Below are 22,779 nucleotides of genomic sequence, written 5' to 3'. Positions count from 1 at the left end.
TATTGCCTTCAACTCACAGATTTCTTAAAGTGTGCCCACAGGTGAGAATGGGAGATCACAGGCTAAAGAGTAATGATCTTTTTTGTGCAATGCACATTTACATCTTTCTCCATTCCTACTAATAGCAGTTTTGTAAAAGCTGCCATATTCAATCGGACTGAAATTCAGTTCCACCCAGATGCCAGGTTCTCTTGAACTACATGAGCTGGCATTCCCAGGTGATCGCAGTAATGATGTCCAGCAAAATATGTTTTAAAGCTTTGAAAAGCAAAATGCATAAAGCAGCTCACCACTTTTAGCACTCATGTATTACACGTTGTTAAATCACTTCAGAATCAAAGATGATATCCTATCAGTGGGTAGAGTAAGCCCCTCCCACTGTTTTACATACGGAAGCTTAAGCTAGATGACCAGAAATGCTGGATTACTCTCCTGATATTGATTGCCTTTAAAACTATTTTTTATATTTTGTAACTTAATTATCTCTTACTAATATACCACGGACATCTTTCCATAGCAGTATACTCTATTTCTTTTTTTGCATATGCATAATATTACATTGTATAGCTGTACCATATTTATTTAAATAAGCACCTTTTGGTGGACCCTTTGGTTTCTATCAGTTTTTGCTAATACAGACATTTCCAGATTAAGTGCTTTTGTACAGAACATTTTTACACAAAATGTGTAGAAATTACTGTTTCCTCATATCATACTTCATGTCAAATTTATGAATAAGAAATACCTCACTGATGATTCCACTTAAAAAGAAACAAACAAAAAGGTATATTTGTTCATACATAGTATATTTGTACATACATACATATGTATTTTTTTTTCACACACACACACTGCGTTTTATTTTTACAAGAGATAAATAAACTGACGCCAAGCATTGTAAATGGATGACCACAACAAAAGCAACAATGATTGCAATTACCAAACATGAAACACACTCATACTGTGTCATAATAGTGACATTCAGTCCAGGAATCCTCCACTGTAACAGCTCCTTTACTTTGCAGTGATAATTGATTTGTATATTTTTTGCCTCTGAGTCCTTGTGGGATATATATTTTTTTTATTCAAACAGAAAGTCACAAAAATTATAATCATCCTCATCAGTTCACTCAGTCCCATGTAATTAATTTTTTTTTCATCTTGATCTTTTGTTAGCACTTCTATGAATTCATCAGTTTTCCATTAGAGTTCTGAAAATGCTTATTCATTCAGTTCAGCAGTATAGTCAGTTACCAGAAACCTGTACTTGTCAGAGTCTTTGCCATGAATTCCTTGAAGATGAAACCCTTTTATAGGAACATTTTTGCAAAAGCAACAGAGTACACCCAGAACTGTCTGTAAATGACAAAAGACTTAAAATGACCACAGTTAAAAATTTGATGAAAGTTCATGATAATGCAATTGACAAGGAAATTTAGTTATTTCTGAGATATACATTCTAAAGTAATAACTAGAATTATGACTTATAACATTATACCAGAACATATAAGATTTTTAGAAATTTCATGTAATGTCAGAAACATTTATGTTAACATATTTCCATACAAATAACCCAAAGAAAGTTTAGTATTAGTTGTTTTTTTTGTTTGTTTGTTTATACTGCAGGTTCTTATTAGTCATCAGTTTTATACACATCAGTGTATACATGTCAATCCCAATCGCCCAATTCAGCACACCACCATCCCCACCCCACCGCAGTTTTCCCCCCTTGGTGTCCATACGTTTGTTCTCTACATCTGTGTCTCAACTTCTGCCCTGCAAACCAGTTCATCTGTACCATTTTTCTAGGTTCCACATACATGTGTTAATATACAATATTTGTTTTTCTCTTTCTGACTCACTTCACTCTGTATGACAGTCTCTAGATCCATCCACGTCTCAACAAATGACTCAATTTCGTTCCTTTTTATGGCTGAGTAATATTCCATGGTATATATGTACCACAACTTCTTTATTCATTCATCTGTCGATGGGCATTTAGGTTGCTTCCATGACCTGGCTATTGTAAATAGTGCTGCAATGAACACTGGGGTGCATGTGTCTTTTTGAATTATGGTTTTCTCTGGGTATATGCCCAGGAGTGGGATTGCTGGATCCATACATATGTATTTTTATATGAGCATACAGATATAACATTTAGGTTTATGTAAGCAAAGAAAATGTCTGGAAGTATATAATCCAAATACTGTTAGCAATGAGTATCTCTGGGACATGGGTCAGGGCAAGGGTCAGCAAACTATGGCCCACGTGCCAAATCCAGCCCTCTACCTATTTTTATAAATAAAGTTTTATTGGAGCACAGCACACTCATCATTTACATATTGTCTGTGGCCACCTCACTGTACGAGAGCAGAGTTGAGTACTTGCAACAGAGACCATATAGCCTGGAATGTGAAAAATATTTGCTGTCTAGCCCTTACAGAAAAAAATTTGCCAAACCCTGAGTTAAAGAATGGGTGGAAACAAGGAACTTCTATATTTTACTTTTTAGGATTTATATTGTCGGATTATTTTTAGTGATGAATATAGATTGCTTCTAAAAAGGAAATAATTCGTTAGCTCATTCTGTACTAAAATGTTAAATAATAACTAAAGAACAGTTTAATATGAATTGTAGAAGCTTTTCTATAAATAGGAAGGGCCAACAAATAAAGGGTGAATCTTTTCTGGTTTAGAGCAGTGGTTCTCAAAGTGTGGTCCTCAGACCAGCAGCATCAGCATCTCCTGAGAATTTGTGACAGATGCAAATTCTTGGGCCCCACACTAGACCTAAGGAATCAGAAGCTCTGAGACTGGAGCCTGGAAATCTGTGTCTTGTCAAGCCTTTCAGGTCATTCTGGGGTGTGCTAAAATTTGAGAACCACAGCTTTAGGGAAAGGCAGTACTTCTCACCATGGCTGCATATTAGAACCACCTAGGAAACATTTCTAAATGCCAGGGCCCAGGCTCCACTCAGATCAGTTAGATCAGAATTTTGTTTAAAACTCCCCCAGTGGTACTGATGTGCAGCCAAAATTGAGAACCACTGTTCTATAACATCTGTTCTCAGTGATGGTGAAAGTAGAATAGCATATCAAAATAACCTGAAATTGAGGGTCATTTTTTAAATTCTCTCCTTCCTTCACAGTACTGCCATAGTAAGCCACTTTTAATGATGAAAATGTGTCATATCCCTCAGGTGTATTAGGACAGGAAAAAATATTCCAGTCATCGCTTTAGAACATGCGGTAACAAACTTCTGTAATTTGCTGACCATTACAGATACAGTAATTTACATGGTATATAAGGGAGACAGTGTTCTAAAAATAAGCATTCTTAACCCTAGCACGAGTCTGATCTCCATCACTGAAGTTTTCACTATTTATATTATTTGTTCAACGTAGTATCTTTTAACAGAACGTAATGAGAAAAGAAAGGTTACTGTCACCAATGGAAACTAGATTAGGCTTGTTTTGTTTGTTAAAAACATTACCGTTATTTGTGTGTGTGTGTGTTAATTCCCAATTTGGGAAGTGAAGTAGGGATCTAAAGTATCTCAGAAATAGTAAGCAGTATGTCGGAAATATGTATTAAATCACTACTTCTGTATTAATTGTTGTGTGTTAATTTTATAATGGTAGAGTATTCAACATGCAATGTATGATTTTTGTTGTTTTATGCTGTCATTGTATCCCAGCTGCTCAGGTGTCACTTAATAAATAAATACTTAACTATTAAAACTATTAAAATGGAATAATCTCTGTAAAAAGAAAAAGAAAAAACATTATTACTTCAACAGTTGAAGTTTCTCTTTACTCTTATTTCTCCCAAAAAGCTATTATTTTTTTAAAAATCAAAAACTTTTCAGTCAAAACTTGTATGAAGAGTGGATTTGATTCCCAATCAAATTCCTTCTAAGTAGAAGCTTTGGAGCCTAGTGTGAGGTCTAGGGGACTTATTTCGAGTCTTTGAGATGACTGTGCCAGCCCCCAGCCTGAAGAAGAGAAGTTGTAAGGATCGCCATTAATCGTTATGCAGCCTACCCTACTCACGTATGGCTCTGTCAATACCAATGGAGAGTTGGACTTTTTTTTTTTTATAAATTTATTTATTTTATTTATTTATTTTTGGCTGCGTTGGGTCTTCGTTGCTGAGCATGGGCTTTCTCTAGTTGCTGTGAGCGGGAGCTACTCTTCTTTGCGATGCACGGGCTTCTCATTGCGGTGGCTTCTCTTGCTGCGGAGCACGGGCTCTAGGGTGCACGGGCTTCAGTAGTTTTGGCGCATGGGCTCTACAGCGCAGGCTCAGTAGTTGTGGCACATGGGCTTAGTTGCTCTGTGGCATGTGGGATCTTCCCAGACTCCGGGTCGAACCCATGTCCCTTGCATTGGCAGGCGGATTCTTAACCACTGCACCACCAAGGAAGTCCCAGTTTGACTTTTTTTTTTTTTAATTTTTATTTATTTTTTTGCTGTGTTGGGTCTTCGTTTCTGTGCGAGGGCTTTCTCTAGTTGTGGCAAGCGGGGGCCACTCTTCATAGCGGTGCGCGGGCCTCTCACTATCGCGGCCTCTCTTGTTGCAGAGCACAGGCTCCAGACACACAGACTCAGTAGTTGTGGCTCACTGGCCTAGTAGCTCCGCGGCATGTGGGATCCTCCCAGACCAGGGCTCGAACCCATGTCCCCTGCATTAGCAGGCAGATTCTCAACCACTGCGCCACCAGGGAAGCCCCCCTGCAGTTTGACTTTTTGAACCAACTATTTTGAGCTTGTCTTAGAGCTCACTTCAATTAAACTTTTATTCTTAAGGGGCATAGACATAGATCATCACCTTCTATTTCCATTTTGTGTCTATTGTTTTGTTATAAAGTACCAGGTTCTACATACCTTGGCTCCTATAGGTAGGCTTTAATTATATTTATTTACACACACACATACACATATACAAAGTATTTTTATGCTGATAAAATAATACTCATGTAAACTTATATACCATTTGGGAAGTAACTTGATAATCCTATGAAGCTGACTTTCTCATACGTATCACCCAGCAATGCCAAGAGAACCACTCGCATACGCAAGAAAACATAAAAGGGTGTTCAATGCAACATCCTTTGTAACAGCACAAAATTTTAAACAACTTAATTGTTCATCAATAGAGAAATAAATAGACTAGAGATTATATAGACAATATAAATGGAATTCTATACAACAGTTAATATTAATGAATTAGATTGTAATTATAACCATGAATAAATCTCAAAAATATAGTATTGAGTGAAGAAATTGCAGAATGCTTAATAGACAGTGATACCATTCATATAAAATCTAAAAACAGAAAATAATATGTTGTTTATATATATATGCATACATAGTAGAAAATATAAAAGCTTGTTTGGGAATGATACACACCAACTTCAGGATAGTGGTTACCTCTGGGGGAAATGAGGAAGAAGGGGAAAGGAATTGGGAGGGGGCGCTTTTCCCTGTATCCGAAATATTTTATTTCTTCCACAGTAACAGCAAAAAGATTTAAATCAGATACAACAAAAAGGTAACATCTGTTTAAGATGTTGAGTACTTGAATATGCCAAATTATTTTCTTTATAGTTTAAAAAGTTAAAGAAATGCTTATTCACTGTAGAATTAAGAATGAAATAAAACTCACATGCAATCTCACCATAGTGAGATTTAAATCTAACTGACTGAAGCAAGTTCCAAACCTTTATCAGAGGCTATTCTCAGTTAAGCAATACTGTGTTTAAGGGCTGTCAAGTTGAATTAGTTTTTAGAAGCCTAACAGTCCAACCCCATTGTGGCTGCTGTGATGGTTGAAACCAGAGGAAGAATTCAGCATGATCTTCTGAAGTACAACATAAAAAATTTAAGCATGCCAATAAAAGCCCAAGTAAATACTATAGAGAAATATGGCCTAAAATGTGAATTATAACGTCAGTCAGGAAGCAGTAGTGGAACTGAGCCAAAATCATGAGAACTCTTAATGTTTTTTTTCTCTGAGAGTAATACAAGCTGTCATCACATTTCTAGATCATTCAATCACATAAAGTATAGTGTCCATCTATACAGACAACTAAAAAGAAGTTGCACACAGTTCTTATTTGAGTGATTTCTGTTACTGCTGTTCACCACAATCAGAAATTTTAAATGCTCTTTTTATATGTTGATGCTGACATCTTGCTAACTAGGGAAGCTAATAGGATAACTGGCGAAGAGGACACAAACAGTACTGAGAAGTAGCATCACACCTAGTAACATGTTCACACGCATAGAAAAGAAACAAAACAAGAAAAGCCCAAAGCCTGTCCTGGCTGGCTAACCTATGTATGAGCAGGGTGTAATACAGAGGTATGACCAGTTGTATTCCTCTAGTAATTCTGAACAGACATTACTCTGCATCCGTCTAAAAGGCTATGTTTCAGTCGCTGTCATTTGAAACAGTATATTGTTACCCCTTCCAGTTCTCCTAATTGAAATTTTTTCAGTATTTTATTATGAAAATTTTCAAACATACAGAGAACTTGAGCTCACAACAATACCCTACCCCTAGATTCTACAAAATTGATCGGTGTTTGTAATAGTATTATTTAATTAAAATCTAGAATGGCAAGATTTCTATACATTTTTCAACAGTTAATAATCACCAACTTCCCAAAACGTAGTAGATACAATCAATATTTGTTAAAGGTGAAAACACTAATAATTGCAGCCTCACATATTTCTGGCAATATATAAAAGATATTCTGAATAGATAGAGGACATTCAGCGTCCCTTGACTCTATATCATTAAGTATTTATTGAGAGCCAGATCCTAGAGAGGATGTTAAATAGCAAAAGATGAATAAGTTATGGTCCTGGCCTCCAGGAACTCACAGTCTACAGAGAGAGGCACATATGTAAACAAATCCACGCAATACAATGTGACTAAAAAGTGCAGTGAGGGCCCAGAAGAGGAAGCAACTCAGTCTTGGAAATCAGTAATGCACTCATAAAAGGAGTACATGCATGCCCAGGGCCTCAAATAAGTGGAATTTTGTCTGATAGAGAAGATTTCAGATGCAAAAGCTCAGCAATATTAACAGTACACCACAGGTCTGGGGAAATGGCGAGAGTGTAGGGTAATAGGTTTTCAAGCAGAAATGTGATACCTGATTTGTTTTTAGGGAAAGAACTCTGCCACCAGAAGAAGAGTTGAGGCTGCAGGCAAGCAAGTAGACAGACAGGAGTGCCTCACCTCTCTTACAGCCATGAGAATGGAGCCTTTTTTTTTTTTTTTTTTTGAGTGTGTACTGCATAATCACACCAGTGATGCAATAAGCAAGATAATAGTCCCTCTATAACTGAACTTAGAGCCTCGTACCACCCACCTGTCTGCTTACAGTTCTGCCAACCAGTTATTTTTTATGATTCCTTCTGATTTCTCCCTTCTTACTCTATAAAACTACTTTGTAATACTAGGAAACTGTTGAATTAGTTCCTTCCTCAGATCATGTGAGAACATAAAGAAGGAGTTTCTCTAGAGATAAAAATGAGAAAAAAAGAAAAAAAACGCATCTTGTTTTGTGTTTATATCTCCAGTAGCTGACACAGTGTTGAAATATCTTAAGCTTTCTGTAGCTCAGTGAAACATTGAAATATTTAGGAAGTAAAGTGAACAGGAATGAGTGATCTATAGGATATGGTGGATGTGAAAATGAAGATTTGCAAGAATGGCTCCAGGGTCTCCTGGTTCTGGGTGACCAGGTGGATGGTGATGTCATCACCTGAGATAACAAATATCTAGAGGATGAATGAGACTGGGGGAGAGAAGAGATCATGAGTTCATTTCTGACAGTAAGTTGGAGTTGTCTGCTAGTCAGTTGATGTGCTTCTTAATCTTGAAAATCTTCGTATATAATCTAGTTGAACTTTTGATTCACAGAGCCATGAGAACAACCAGAATTGTTCCAGCGTTGAAAAATAAGTTGGCTAGCCCAATTAGCCAAAATTTATAATGTTTAGAAATTGTTTATTCAGGGTGTGCTTCCCTAGATAGATACTGTTTGGAACTTATCACTTTTTGGATTTATTTTAGCTTGATTCATGTAGTATCAAAGGAACAAAGAAATGATAACTAATAACTCTGTCAGTTAAGTTAGGGAATTAAAAAGGACATGCTAGAGGTAATGAGGCTGGGTCAGGGTGGGGGGAATAACAGAAAAAAAAGAAAAAAAAAATCTAGACCAGAAAGAAGATAGACATCCTAAAAATAATTTTAAAGCTTTTTTTTTTCTTTTTTGGTTCGTACAGTGGGTTTTCTTTTGCTTTACTTGGTTTCGGTATTTTGTTTGTCTGACTGTGATCCAAGTATCTACATTTATTTAGAATTCTATTTTGTACGTAGGCTTATTTGACAGCCCAAGTTCGTTCTTACAGTAACGCAAGTTTTCATATGGGGATTGTACAGTTAATATATTATTAATTTAAAAACCACTTAAATAAATTTTGTTCCCCTGCTATTTAAAAGTTAATTTGTCTCTTCATTGGGTTCTGTGATAAATTTTAAATTCCTCTCCTCACAATGTAGAAATAACCATGTATACCTCTTTTGCCTTTTTATAGCTATTTTCTAAAAATGATTCTTTTGTGCAGAAGCAGGAATGTTTTATGCTATTGTCATAACAATTCTAAGTTTGTCAAATTACAAGTTATGTAAAAGACTTAATTATGCACTGTGCTGCAGTTGAGCCAGAATTATAAAATATGTGTGTGCGTGCTATTTTGACAACCACAATACATTTTAAGGCAAAATAATATCATTTAAAATACTTTCTTTACCATGTTAGTCTTCGGCAAGCAGAGAAGGGCTTTTCTGAAGTGAGATTAGACAATAGAGCCAACTTCATTTTTTATGCACGTGAACGGAGAGGGCTTGAGGTTATTAGTTGAAACCGAGTAACCTTTCCAGGCTTTCATCTCTTTCTTTTCAAATTTGAATATGAAAAGCATATTCAAGTCAAAGACCATCACTTTAATGACATTTGGCAGTTATTTGATTTATTAGGTTTTAGAAAAAATTTTCCTTTAAATATTTCATCATACTATGCTAATCCTAGTAATATTGCCAGCTGCAGCCTTGTACCTGTATTAGTGGAGACAGAATGGTGTGGAATTTTCTCTGTCATCCTAGTAAAATTTCCGTGAATCTACTGAATAATAAAATAACCTTATTGAAATATTCAGATTTAGGTTTTTAGTTAAAGTGTCTTAGAATACATAATAAAAGAAAATGTCTTTTGAAAGAAGGGGGTAAAATTACTTCATCAAATATTGAGGGGGTTTGCCAGCAATGGAAATTGTTCTTTATGGGAATATTTTTACAATAGGGTACCTATGCTTTTCAATTTGATTAATTATATTATATACTTTGAAATATCAAAATAGTAATCACTATGGTGCATTTACATACTGATTTACATCTGACAATGAATTCCTAAAAGTTGGTTATATAAGCAGGTCTTAGTATCAGGATTTTTAATTATTATTTTAAGTTATATAATTTATAGTAGGATGCCTCTGAATTTAATAAAGAGAGATTTAGTAAGGGGGAATAAAGAACAAATTTTAAATTGTAAACATTTAAAATCAAATGTAAACATTTAACCGAGGAATTATCTTAGTGTGATCTAATTTTTAAGTCATAGTCTATCATTTGTTTTAAATTATTACTCAAGGAAACATATGTGACTCTCATATAATGTTTGTGACACCAAAATCTATTAAATAAGGATTGAGATGAAAATTACACAAATACATATTTTTAGTTAATTCTGTAAAAATGAGATAAAAATAGATTACAAGAAAATGGGTTAAATTCGATAAAAATTTTCTTTCTTTTGTTTGAAAACTTACTACTTATTGAATGAAATATGTTATGGCAGAATATATAAGTGAATGAACTGTAGCCCTAGTTAATATGGATTCGCGTAGCTACTTATGTTAGCATAGTAGCTATACAGTATTCAACAGGCTTTGATCTCTGAATAACCAAAACTTTCTCAGGTACCGTAGAGTAAATAAAAGCAGTGACAAACATGTATTTCATTACATAGTTTGAAACAAGGCCAACTGATACATGTCATTCTGAAAGTAATCGGAGATGAAGATCTCATAATCTTCATTCCTGATGGACTACTAGTGGGGTATTTATAGCCTCAAATGTAAATCAGGAGACTATTGCCATGACACTGTTAACTTCAAACCCTGGGGCATTAGAAGCTCATTCTCCCTCTCTCTGTCGTGAATAATCTATCATGTGTAACTAGACAGTAGGGTACAATACCTTCCAAAAAAGAAATCAGTGAAGGCCACTGCCTTTATGTTTTATTTAAAATTGATAGTGGAAAAGAGTGAAGGATTTTTTGTTCGTTTTATTTGTTCTGTATCTTTTTTTGTTTTTGCTCTTTAAACAGCCATCAGAAAAAATTCGGATTGAGATCATAGCTCTAAGCCTTAATGATTCTCCAGTAACTGCAGATGATACTATCCAGCGACTATTCATTGAGTGCCGATTCTACAGTCTTCCTGCTGAAGAGACACCTGTGTCACTTCCAAAACCCAAGAGTGGGCAGTGGGTCTACTATAACTATAGCAATGGTAGGTATGGTATTTATAGTATACACTTTTGTCTATGAAGGAAGGAAGCCAAAGGAACAGGGAAAAATTACATTTCTCTAATGTTCACATAAAATCATGGAAGTGTTGTCAGAATAGATTAATAAAAGTCAAACCTGTAGCATAAGGATTAAGAAATTAAATTTAAGGTACAGTTGGCCTTCTGTATCCATGGTTCCACATCTTCAGATTCAACTAAAATACGTTGGAAAATACTTGGGGAAAAAAATTCCAGAAAATTCCAAGAAGCAAAACTTACATTTGCCATGCATCAGTAACTATTTGCATAGTATTTACATCTATTTATATGATATTAAGTTTTATAAGTAATCCGAGATGATTTAAAAAATACAGGAGGATGTGCACAGGTTATATATGCAAATACTACACCATTTTATATAAGGGGCTTGAGCACCCTCAGATTTTGATATCTGCGAGGGTCCTGTAACCAATCCCCCTCTGATACTGAGGGACAGCTGTAATGCTACAGTTAAAAGAAAACGAAAACAGTGGGAAAACAATGTTTCTAGATGTTCCTGCTATATCATAGAAAAATGCCACCTGTGTCTACAATTGAATTTAATCGAAAAATATGATATTTCAAGGAGAATAAAACTACTAGTTTCTTTATCATATGATTCTAACAATTTAATGGCCTAATTATTTCTGCATTTCTGCTCAATGTCATCACATAGATGTTTTTACAATATACATGTATATCTCTCCCAGTGTCTAGATGCTCAGGATTTTAATTGAGTGATATAAGTTCTTAAAATACTTTTTCATTTTTTAGCCCACACATCCCTTCATAGCAGTAGGCAGGTGTTCTCTTTTAGGGCTTTACCTATCAGCTAGTTGATATGAAAGTCTGCTAGACCAGTATAGACCCAATAGGCACCCTGTAAATTCTTAGATCAACCAACTTTAAGACGTTTTTAAGGACAGTATATATCAGCGTATAATTAGAGGGGAGTAAAAAGATCATATCAAGCTGCCATGACCCTAAGTTAAAAGTGCTTATTAAGCTCTTCAAAAACCCTATATGAAAACAAACCAGAAAGATGGAGTGTTGCATTATCTTTAGCAAAACAGGCCATCTCATGCTAGTTGAACACCAATATTTTTTTCTCACCAGTTTTATAAATTTCTTTTTTTTTCTTTTTTTTCTTTTTTTTTTTTTTTGCGGTACGCGGGCCTCTCACTGCTGTGGCCTCTCCCATTGCGGAGCACAGGCTCCGGACGCGCAGGCTCAGTGGCCATGGCTCACGGGCCCAGCTGCTCCGCGGCATGTGGGATCTTCCCGGACCGGGGCACGAACCCCTGTCCCCTATATCGACAGGCGGACTCTCAACCACTGCGCCACCAGGGAAGCCCTATAAATTTCATTTTAATCAACATGTATAATCATTCTATTGTACCACTAGGATTACAAATGCTCATGGTTTGTTTGTTTGTTTTGCAGTTGGCATTTTTAGAAACATGCTCATTGCTTGAAATAGTAATCATGAGTATCCAGAGATCTGGTCTAGTCTTCCTCGTATCTACAGTTCTTACTAGTTACGAGAACTTGGGCAACGTGTTTCAATTTCGTGATTCCCTGTCTTATCTGTTGAATAAGGTGCTAAGAACCCTTCCAGCTCAGATTCTATAATTCTGTGATAACAGGTGGGTTGAGAAGTCACATGGGAAATAAATAACGTGGTCAGGACAAGAATCTGATTTCTCCTTCCTATCATTGACTTGATCTAATAGAACATTTCCAAAAATATTTTCTCAAGCTTCCTAGAGAGCTTTTAACTGCAAAGTATCAGAAAAGTAAGCCATAATTACGATATTATTAGTAATGAAAAAACTCTTTAGTCAACTAATTTTTTAAAAAATATTCCTCAAATTTTTTAAATTATTATTTCTTCTTTTTTTTTCTTTTTTTGGCTGCGTCAGGTCTTAGTTGCAGCACGTGGGATCTTTCCTTGCAGCACACAGGCTTCTCTCTAGTTGTGGCGTGCGGGTTTTCCCTCTCTAGTTGTGGTGCATGGGCTCCAGAGCACATGGGCTCTGTAGTTTGCAGCATGCAGGCTCTCTCGTTGAAACGTGCGAGCTCAGTAGTTGTTCAGTGTGGGCTTAGTTGCCCCATGGCATGTGGGACCTTAGTTCCCTGACCAGGGATTGAACCCACGTCCCCTGCATTGGAAGGCGGATTCTTTACCACCGCACCACCAGGGAAGTCCCTAGTCAACTAATTTTAACGAAGGTACCACCCAAGAAAAGAGACAAGCCCTTCTGGTTTTTGTATTATTCGTTGTAAAGGGCAGCAGTAGACTGTTTGGTTGGACTGACAACAAAATTGTTTTTTAGAAATTGGTTGTACATTGAGACACTTGGCCATGCAGCAGAACACAGGTTTCCATTTGCTTAAGGAGCAATGCAAATCATTCTTTGGATGAAACCTGTGATACATGCTCAAGTATCCTGAATTTTGTACATTCTCACATGGTGACCTAGGTCTGTTTGAGGCTTTTTGTTGGTTTATTGGTTGGTTGGTTGGCATTGATTTGGTTGTTTTAAATGTTTTCCTTTTACTGCAAGATACCCTACTATCTAAATGGTATTTTAAGAGTTGCTTATGTTTCTAATGAATTAGTCATTTGATATCAACAAGAAAACTAGTAATCTATTAGAATTTAATTCATTAGAAGTGTTTACTGTACCTTTCTGCAGCTTCTATTCCTACCTATTGAGATTTGACTATATAGAATTTTCAAGGTTAACTGAAAAGAATTTTAAGGATATTTATCTGATGGGAAGGGAGAGGAATGTACTTTGTGCTTAGAAGCAAATTAATGCTGTTTTATATCTACTGTATCTGAAAAAATGAAGTCCTAGATCATCAGCAAATTTGAGAAATAACATTAACCTTGGAGAAGGTTTATTTTTCACTTAAGTAGGACATACTGAAAGTGTTTATTTTTAAATTACTATGTTTGCATCTCCTTCATTGCAGGAGAATCTCCTTGAATCTTTGGTTAATAAGTAACTATCTCACTCATCTAATTATTGTAATGATTAACCATTCACTTGTTATTTGATATAAAAGGTCAATGTAAATGTAGGCTTACATCTTCCAAATCTTATTAAATGTTAATGAAAGTAGTTTTATTTCCAAACTGACGTTTTCATTGAGACAGAAAATTTAAAGGACAGTTAGTACATGCTGGCTTCTATTTGAACACCATACCAGGCGAGAGGTTAACCAGACCTTGCAATGATTTTTACCCTGCATTATGACTTGAATCTATTCAAAAGGGATTTGTATACTGAGGCCTAAATTAGGTACATAAAATGAGAGGTTTAGACTGGTGATCCCCAGGATTATTCATAGCCTGATTCAGTCTCTTTCTTAAGAGGTGTTAATACCAGTTTCACATACACGAAATATATATCTTTTTAGGGCTACGAATAGTAGAAGAAAAAAGAAAAGAATCAACGTTGAATTAACTTGCTAGACACTGGTAGCAAGAACAAAACATTTGTATTTTATTGGGCTTGAAAAATTTGCTTGGAGAACGCTGAGAAAGCAAGAAAATAGTTTGGAAAAGAATAAGATTAATGGTAGGTCTACAGAATGTTGTCTGGGCTGAATAAAGTCTTCTAGGGAGTTGACAGTGGGAAGAAAAAAGATTAATGAAATCGTCCAGAGTTTTATGAGACTTATACAGATCTAGGCCTTTAGTCTCTGAGCATTGAATGGTCTATCTGTTGGAACAATTAAAGTTTAATGCAGAAGATGAAAAGGATGCAGAACTTTAGATTTTGTTACTAATGGGAGGAAAAACTTGGCAAAGGTAAGGACTGGGGGGATGATAACACTTCAACACAAAAGTTATCTTCAAGGTTATCAACCCTTTATATAATTAAACCATCTGCTTCTGCCAAATGACATTGATAAAGAAAATAAGGATTTCTCCAGCCTGCAGAAGTGAGGGATGTGTTTTTAATGGTAGACAATTCAAGATCAACTCAAGTATTTGGACTACTGGTTTGTATCTTGTTTGAGACACATGCTTTCAGTAAATTTATGTCAAAATCTAGCAAGTCCTAAACAAATGTGATTTCTGATGAGAATGAAAGGTAGATAGCTTAACTTTTGGAGAGTTCTGATACATTTCATAATCACCAGAATTGCTTTTTAAAGGATGAATTTCAAGTTTTGAAATTGTAGATTTTTTTTTTAACCATCTAATTCAGAACACCAAATGGATGTCCTTGGGATCATGACCTAATTAGAGGTAACCAAAGTGTCTCTATCTCCCACATGTTTGACACAAAAAAAATGTTTACTAGTTCCTGATCCTTTTCAAAAATCAGGCAAAGGAGTGTTGGGCCCAAATGTTGGTTCTCAATGGTATCCTGACCAGCAGCAGCAGCAGCTGGGAAGATATTAGAAATGCAAATTCTCAGGCCCTACCCCAGACCTACTGAATTAGAAATTGAAGGTGAGCTCAGTAATCTGCATTTTTAACACATCCTCCAGGGATTCTGATGCGCATTAAAGACTAAGAACCATTAGGCTAGATTAAGATCCCCAGTCTAGGCCTTGTTTGTGCAAGCAGGAGAGCTGTGTAGTTCTAACTTGGTACACTTTTGGAGAACCAAACTCATCAGTAAGTAGCTTGAGTTTTTTTGAAAAGGAATTTTTTTTTTTGAAGTATAGTTGATTTAATGTTGTGTTAGTTTTAGGTGTACAGCACAGTGATTCAGTTATAGATAGATAGATAGATAGATAGATAGATAGATAGATAGATAGACAGACAGACAGACAGACAGATATCTTTTTCAGATTCTTTTCCCCTATAGCTTATTACAAAATATCCCCTATGTATAGTCCCCTATGCTATACAGTAGGTCCCTGTTGTTTATCTATTTTATATATAGTGGTGTGTATCTGTTAATCCCAAACTCCTAATTTATCCCTCCCCCTACCTTTTCCCCTTTGGTAACCATAAGTTTGTTTTCCATGTCTGTGGGTCTGTTTGTTTTGTAAATAAGTTCATTTTGATCTTGTTTTTTTTTTTTGATTTCACATGTGAGCGATATCATATGATATTTGTCTTTATCTGGCTTACTTCACTTAGTATGATAATCTCTAGGTCCGTCTATGTTGCTGCAAATAGCATTATTTCACTCTTTTTAATGGCTGAGTAATATTCCATTGTATATATGTACCACACCTTCTTTACCCATTCATCTGTCGATGGACATTTAGGTTGCTTCCATGTCTTGGGTATTGTGAATAGTGCTGCAATAAACATTGGGGTGCATGTATCTTTTCGAATTATAGTTTTCTCTGGATATATGCCCAGGAGTGGGATTGCAAGATCATATGGTAACTCTATTTTTAGTTTTTTAAGGAATCTCCATACTGTTCTCCATAGTGGCTGTACCATTTTCCATTCCCATCAACAGTATAGGAGGGCTCTTTTTTCTCCACACCCTCTCCAGCGTTTATTATTTGTGGAAAAGGAATTTTTGAAAGTGTTTAGTCAAGAGAACTGGTTAACACACCTGGACCAGATGTAAATATCTAAAGCAATATCCCTTTAAGAAAGAGTGAAAGGAGGGCGAGATGGCCGCTCTTGATACAGCAATGGAATTCTCTCTCACATCCCAGTCTGTGCTAACAACATGGTTGCAGTTTAAACAGCAGGAAGAGCTCTGGCTTCATGTGGAAGAAGGAGAAGGTATAGCATGGAGGTTAAGAAGGCAGGCCATGGGGCAGACCTCCCTGGATTCAAATTCTAGCTCCACCACTTTCTAACTAGGTAACCTGAGGCAAATTACTTACCTTCTCTGGGTCTGCTTAATCATCTGTAAAATGTGGGTCAGCATGGTTCTTAACAGATGTGATTGCAGTAAGGAAAGTATTGAGTGTAGTACATAGTACATAATAAACATTGCTCAATAAATGGTGGCCATCACTATTTTTATCTTTGTCAAGAGAATAGGATATACAGTGTGCTGGTCAACTGGATGAAGCAGAAGGTGTCACAACTATACCATTTTTTTTACCAATTTCAATGGTAAAGATTTTTTTTAAAAAAAGTTAAACATAGAATTGCCAAAGATTTAGCAATTGTACTTTTGGAAATGTACCCAAAAGAATTAAAAGCAAGGACTCTGACAGATGTTTGTACACCATGTTCATCACAGCATTATTCACAATAGCCAGAAGGTGAAACCAACCTAAATATCCATCAAAAGACAAATGGATAAACAAAATGTGCTGTGTTTGTATGTATGTGTGTGTATGTGTATATACATGTACATACAGGAACATTATTGAGTCTTAAAAAGGAATGAAATCCTAACACATGCCATAGATGAACCTTGGAAACATTATGCTAATTGAAATAAGCCAGACACAGAAGGATAAATATTATATGGTTCTACTTATAAGAGGTATCTAGAATAGTCACAGTCATAGAGACAGAAGGTAAAATAGTGGTTACCAGGGGCTGAGAGGAGGAGGGAGTAGGAAGTTACTGTTCAGTGGGTGTGGTTTCAGTTGGAGATGATGATAAAGTTCTGGAGATGGATAGTGGAGATGGCTGCAAAACAGTGTGAATGTACTGAATGCCACTAAGCTGTATACTTAAAGATGCTTAAAATACTAAATTTTATGTTATGTATATTTTATCACATTAAAAAAATTTTTCAAGCTGTTGAGATTCATCAGAACTGGTCTAGTTTAATTGAAAGACTATTTGGATGCTAGACGTTGAATTCAGTCTTTTTTTTTTGTTTTAAATCACTGAGATTACCCTTGTTTTCAAGCAATGTAGACCACTATAATTAACAACACTGTATTGTGTATTTGAAAGTTGCTAAGAGAGTAAAAAAAATTGTCACCATGTGAGGTGATGGATGTTAACTCACTATGATAAATATTTTGCAATATATACATATATCAAATCATTATGTTGTACTCCTAATACTCATACAATGTTATATGTCAGTTATATCTCAGTAAAACTGAGAAAAATTATCACAAAAGAAATGTAGGCCAGTATGGCTTAAAAGCTTTAGAACTCTGAAGTCAGAAAGGATATGGTCTACCATATCTTGAATTGGTAATTAACAGCAAAAACAAAAAATTCCGATTTGGAAAAAAAAAGTTCAAATTTAGCTTGGTGTACTGGTGGCCAAATGAGGTCCCATCTTCCAGCATTAGTGGAAAAGCATGACTTTTTTTAAAAGCATGCCTTTTTAGCATTGATAAGTAAAACACTATATTTACAAAATTTACAAGAACCCTTTGTCTTTTATGATTCCTGTAAATCTCAGTAACCTGTATCATTGGTCACATTTACTAATATGGTATCGTGCAAAGAGCAAAAAGCTAAGAGCTGCTGTTTGACCTTGGTTCTTCCTTCTCTTAAACTACCAGCCCACCTCCACACAGACCTTTGTGCCTCACTCAGTGCCCAGCACGTGCCATCCCTGGCCCTCGGCTAATATTTGCTCAACTAGCCAACGATTAAATGAGTTGATAGCATCATAATTTGAGATTGAACTCAAATTGTCCAGGGAAACATTCTCAGTATGAAATATGTTTGTTCCCAACGTAACCTGGCTTTAGAACTGTCATGGTATCTTTTCACCCTTTGTGTATTTTTGATCAGGGATTATCTCTAAATTGAGATCTGGTCACAGGAGAGACTTTAGCTCCAAAATGGCACCTGAAAAAGAAATGTCTTCAGAAGTTAACGCATGGCTGAAAGGCTGCCGAGCTGAGAAAAAATAATCAGAATGAAAATTAGAGTGTTCACACTCTGAGATGCCATTTTCCCAAAGTGCAGACATTTACAGTTTCACGTGTTCACTGTCTTCTTCCTTGTGGGTCTTTAGATGAGTTACCTAATCTTATATTTCAGCCAAGTAAAGTCTAACCACCCTCCTGCATGCCAGCGTGAACCTTTGAAAACCAAAGACAAACTTCACACCCTAAAAAGCCTCTCTCTCTCCCTTCCACCACAGGTCTATGCCGTACCCCCACCCAACCACCAGCAAGCGTCAGTGTGTGGATTTCCTCAACCCATTGCGCTAGGATGCCTCTTTTATTGCATGTTGTGGCAGGAGAGAAGGATTAAATTACCAGGGCTGTCAGGAAGGACAAGCTCTCTGCCATACATTATCATATCACTTGCTTCTTGGGTGAAAGAAAATGCAGTAAATCCCTCAAATACAAAGCAATGAAGACCGCTGGCTTTTACTGTCACGACTGCCACTGCCATTAACAGGCAGTGACAGCGATGTGGCACTCTTAGATGTTGCTTGTATCTTTTCTGACAGTGTGTACGTAAACCTGCCAGTGACATGACATTAGATCACATGACTATTCAGATTTGATTCTGGTTTCCAGCGCGGCTTTCTTTTCCCTTGCGTACAAGTGAGGTGGTATGACTTGAGTCTCTAAAAACAGGTATTTATACAAATACAGAATGGTACTAATGTAGCATATTCCTGAGTGACTTCTTGTGGATTTTTTTTTTTTTTTGGTTTAGTGATCTACGTGGATAAAGAAAACAACCAAGCCAAGAGAGACATCTTAAAAGCTATACTACTTAAACAAGAGATGCCTAATAGAAGGTACATTTAAGCATTCTAAATTATCTGGCGGTTTATACAAAGTAGATCTCTGTAGCATGGTGTGGTGGGGAAAGAAAAGCACAAGATGAGGAAGCAGAACACCTTACTTCCCTGATTCACTCAGTGTCCTTGAATGAGTATGTGACCTCTCTGGGTCTCTTTCCTCCTAGAAATATCACAGCCCTGCCTACCATACAGAGTAACTGTAAAGATCCTATCGTGCTTTGCAAACCAAAAGACTGTACAGTGTAGTATATAAAGTATCCCATTGTCAGTCAGGTATAAGTGTAAAGCACCTAACAGTGATTGCCCCGAGGGGGCGCTCTGGACTCAATGGCTGGAATATAAATTCTTGTTCCATCACTTACTAGCTGTCTGACCTCAGACAACCACCCTGTGCCTCACTTTCTGCATCTGTAAAATGGAGATAATACAGGGTGGTTGTAAAGATTAAATGAGATGATATGTGTAAGATGGATAGAATAGCGCCTGACACAGAGTAAGAGCACAGTAAGTATTCATTGCCGTCATTATAAGCAGTAGTAATATTATTATTTGTAATAGCTCATCAGCCTTTCATACTAATTTTTACCTCACTAGCACTTTTTAATAGTTCATCATTTCATGTTATTTTTAATGCTTTTGGGGGGCAAACTTGAACGGGACACTTTGCATTTTTGGTCAGTAGAGAAATTATACCCTTTCGAGAAGGAAAAAAACCTGATCTTAATAAATTCTTGCTGGACTTCCCTGGTGGCGCAGTGGTTAAGAATCCGCCTGCCAGTGCAAGGGACACGGGTTCGAGCCCTGGTCCGGGAAGATCCCACCTGCCACGGAGCAAGTAAGCCCATGAGCCACAATACTGAGTCTGCGCTCTAGAGCCCGTGAGCCACAGCTACTGAAGCCCATGTGCCTAGAGCCCATGCTCCGCAACAAGAGAAGCCACCGTAGTGAGAAGCCCGCTCACCGCAACGAAGAGTAGCCACTACTCGCCGCAACTAGAGAAAGCCCATACACAGCAACGAAGACCCAACGCAGCCATAAATAAATAAATAAATAAATAATTTTAAATAAATAAATAAGTTCATACTTTTGATTGCGCTCCCATCCATGCAGTCTGAGGAGTTATCTAAGTGCTACCCATCAACCCCTGAGCTGGGGCTTTGCCAACGCCCCTCTGCTGGCTTGTTCCCGTTGGCCTGGGTGGACCCGTTATCTCCCCATTGTCCTCTTCTCCTTGCCTTTATGGCCCATCAGTGACAAAGCCTCTCACTGCCTCAAACCAGCACTTACCCGTCCCCCACCTGAGAAAGAGACTGAGGTTCATCTGTTTCCTAGACATCAGGAAGTGAACATTAACGACATTATATTTTTCAAAAGAGCTTCCAAACTAGCATCTGATCTTCTGTTTCATGAAATGAAACTGAAATTCTTAGCTCTTAGGATCTGACAGTGGCTTTTTCTTTAACTCCTTGAAATACATGTATTATTTCCTTGAATTTTTTTTTAATATTTATTTATTTGGCAGCGTCGTGTCTTAGTTGCGGCATGCAGGATCTTCATTGTGGCACACAGTCTCAGTAGTTGCGGTGTGCGGGCTCTCTAGTTGTGGCATGCGGGCTCAGTAGTTGCAGCACTCAGTCTCAGTAGTTACAGCACGTGGGCTTTCTAGTTGTGGTGTGTGGGCTCTAGAGCACGTGGGCTTAGTTGCCCCACAGCATGTGGAATCTTCGTTCCCCGACCAGGGATCAAACCTGTGTCCCCTGCATTGGAAGGAGGATTCTTAACCACTGGACCACCAGGGAAGTCCCTCCTTGGATCTTGATTCTGAAGAAAGAGTAGGAAAACCCTATTAATTGCCCTGAGGTTCTGTTTTTCCCAGGACGGTAGATAATCACTCAGGTTTAACCTACTTTGTATACTTCAGCTTCTTTCAAGGCCACCTCAAATACCACTGGCCCCCTGGGGTATCCCAGGTCACTAGTGATTAAATGGCACTGGCCATGTCATCTACTTCTCTGTGGTCAAGAAGCTGGGTCATCACTGCCCAGAACTGAACTTTAAAAATAAAAAAAAGTCCACCATAGCTGTAATGACTCCCACTCTCCCATCATTGTTTCCCTAAAAATTTTTAAATGTCCACAGAGGCACAAACGTTCATGTCATTTTAGATACTGCAAGAGGCACTGCAGGTGCAGAGTGACTGGCTCGGGGCTGATGACAGCTGAGGGCTTGGAGCGCTGGCCACGTGCTCATCGGACTGCCAGGGGAGGGATGGGGCCATCATGGGAGAATAGCCCTGTCCCATTTCTCTCCTTTGACAGTATCATTTTCTTAAGGGGAAAAAAAAGGAGTTTACATTTACATTTTTCCACAACCAAAAGACAAATGTTATTCCAGTGAATGTTCTCACCTTTTTTAAGTACTCTGGGGTCACATTACTTAAAGTACCTCCTAGTTTATAAGAATTCATTTTCTCAGACAGTAGCCCCCTTGAACATTGGTGATAACTTATAGAGCCACAGTTAGATAAGTTTGGCCAATCTTCTCTGACACACATAAGATGATGTGCATTGTATAATGAATCACATACAGTACCTTTGCATTCTGTCCCATGCTATATTTGCAAATATACAAGCGTCACTTTAAAAGGGAGGCAACACATTGAAATGGGAGTCTGGAAATTACTTATTTGAAGTCGTGGTTTTGACACCGACTTAAGGTTCCTTTTTGGTTTCATTTCTTCCCTTTCACAGTGTTCTACTGTACAGATCCAACTTAACTATCAGCACTCCAGTATGTAAAACTCACAGGTGAGCCCTTAGGCTCTTCTATCCTGTTTCATATAAAAACGAACTATTTCAGAATGAGGAAAGAATGAAAACTGCTAAATGATCTATGGAGTTTCAGTGCCTTCTGGTTTCCTAAATGACAGCAGGTTACGTTTGAGGTCTAAATCTTGAGGCCCAGCCCAAGGCCTGCCTTCTCCAGTCAACCTTCCCCAAATGAGGCAGCCTTCAACTAGGACTTCCATTTTGCAGTTCATGTAGTAATTCAACAAATATTTATGATCCCTACCTAAGTATCAGGAACTAAAATGCTGAAAAAGAGGATATCTTTTTTTTTTTTTTTTTAAAAGAAGATGTTGGGGGTAGGAGTTTATTAATTAATTAATTTATTTTTGCTGTGTTGGGTCTTCGTTTCTGTGCGAGGGCTTTCTCTAGTTGTGGCAAGCGGGGGCCACTCTTCATCACGGTGTGCGGGCCTCTCACTATCGTGGCCTCTCTTGTTGCGGACCACAGGCTTCAGACGCGCAGGCTCAGTAGTTGTGGCTCATGGGCCTAGTTGCTCTGCGGCATGTGGGATCCTCCCAGACCAGGGCTCGAACTTGTGTCCCCTGCATTAGCAGGCAGATTCTCAACCACTGCGCCACCAGGGAAGCCCAAGAGGATATCTTTGCACT

General features: G+C 37.4%; 1 protein-coding gene across 3 annotated transcripts in view; it reads left to right on the top strand.

Annotated features, from left to right (window-relative positions):
• Nucleotides 1-22,779, top strand: part of RPGRIP1L (RPGRIP1 like) — a 99,399-nt gene that overhangs the window by 68,905 nt on the left and 7,715 nt on the right. For 2 of the 3 annotated variants that reach the window (XM_030832945.2, XM_060289329.1), the window contains 2 exons: nucleotides 10,469-10,652; nucleotides 19,232-19,316. In XM_030832945.2, coding sequence (XP_030688805.2) covers nucleotides 10,469-10,652; nucleotides 19,232-19,316 — 269 coding nt within the window. The remainder of the gene's footprint in view (nucleotides 1-10,468; nucleotides 10,653-19,231; nucleotides 19,317-22,779) is intronic. The other variant, XM_030832946.2, reaches the window with a different exon arrangement.

The sequence above is a fragment of the Globicephala melas genome, chromosome 19 (assembly GCF_963455315.2).
Source record: "Globicephala melas chromosome 19, mGloMel1.2, whole genome shotgun sequence".
In the NCBI taxonomy this organism is placed as follows: Eukaryota; Metazoa; Chordata; class Mammalia; order Artiodactyla; family Delphinidae; genus Globicephala; species Globicephala melas.
The sequence above is the reverse complement of the archived record's forward strand: the minus strand, read 5'-3'. Positions and strand labels throughout refer to the sequence as shown.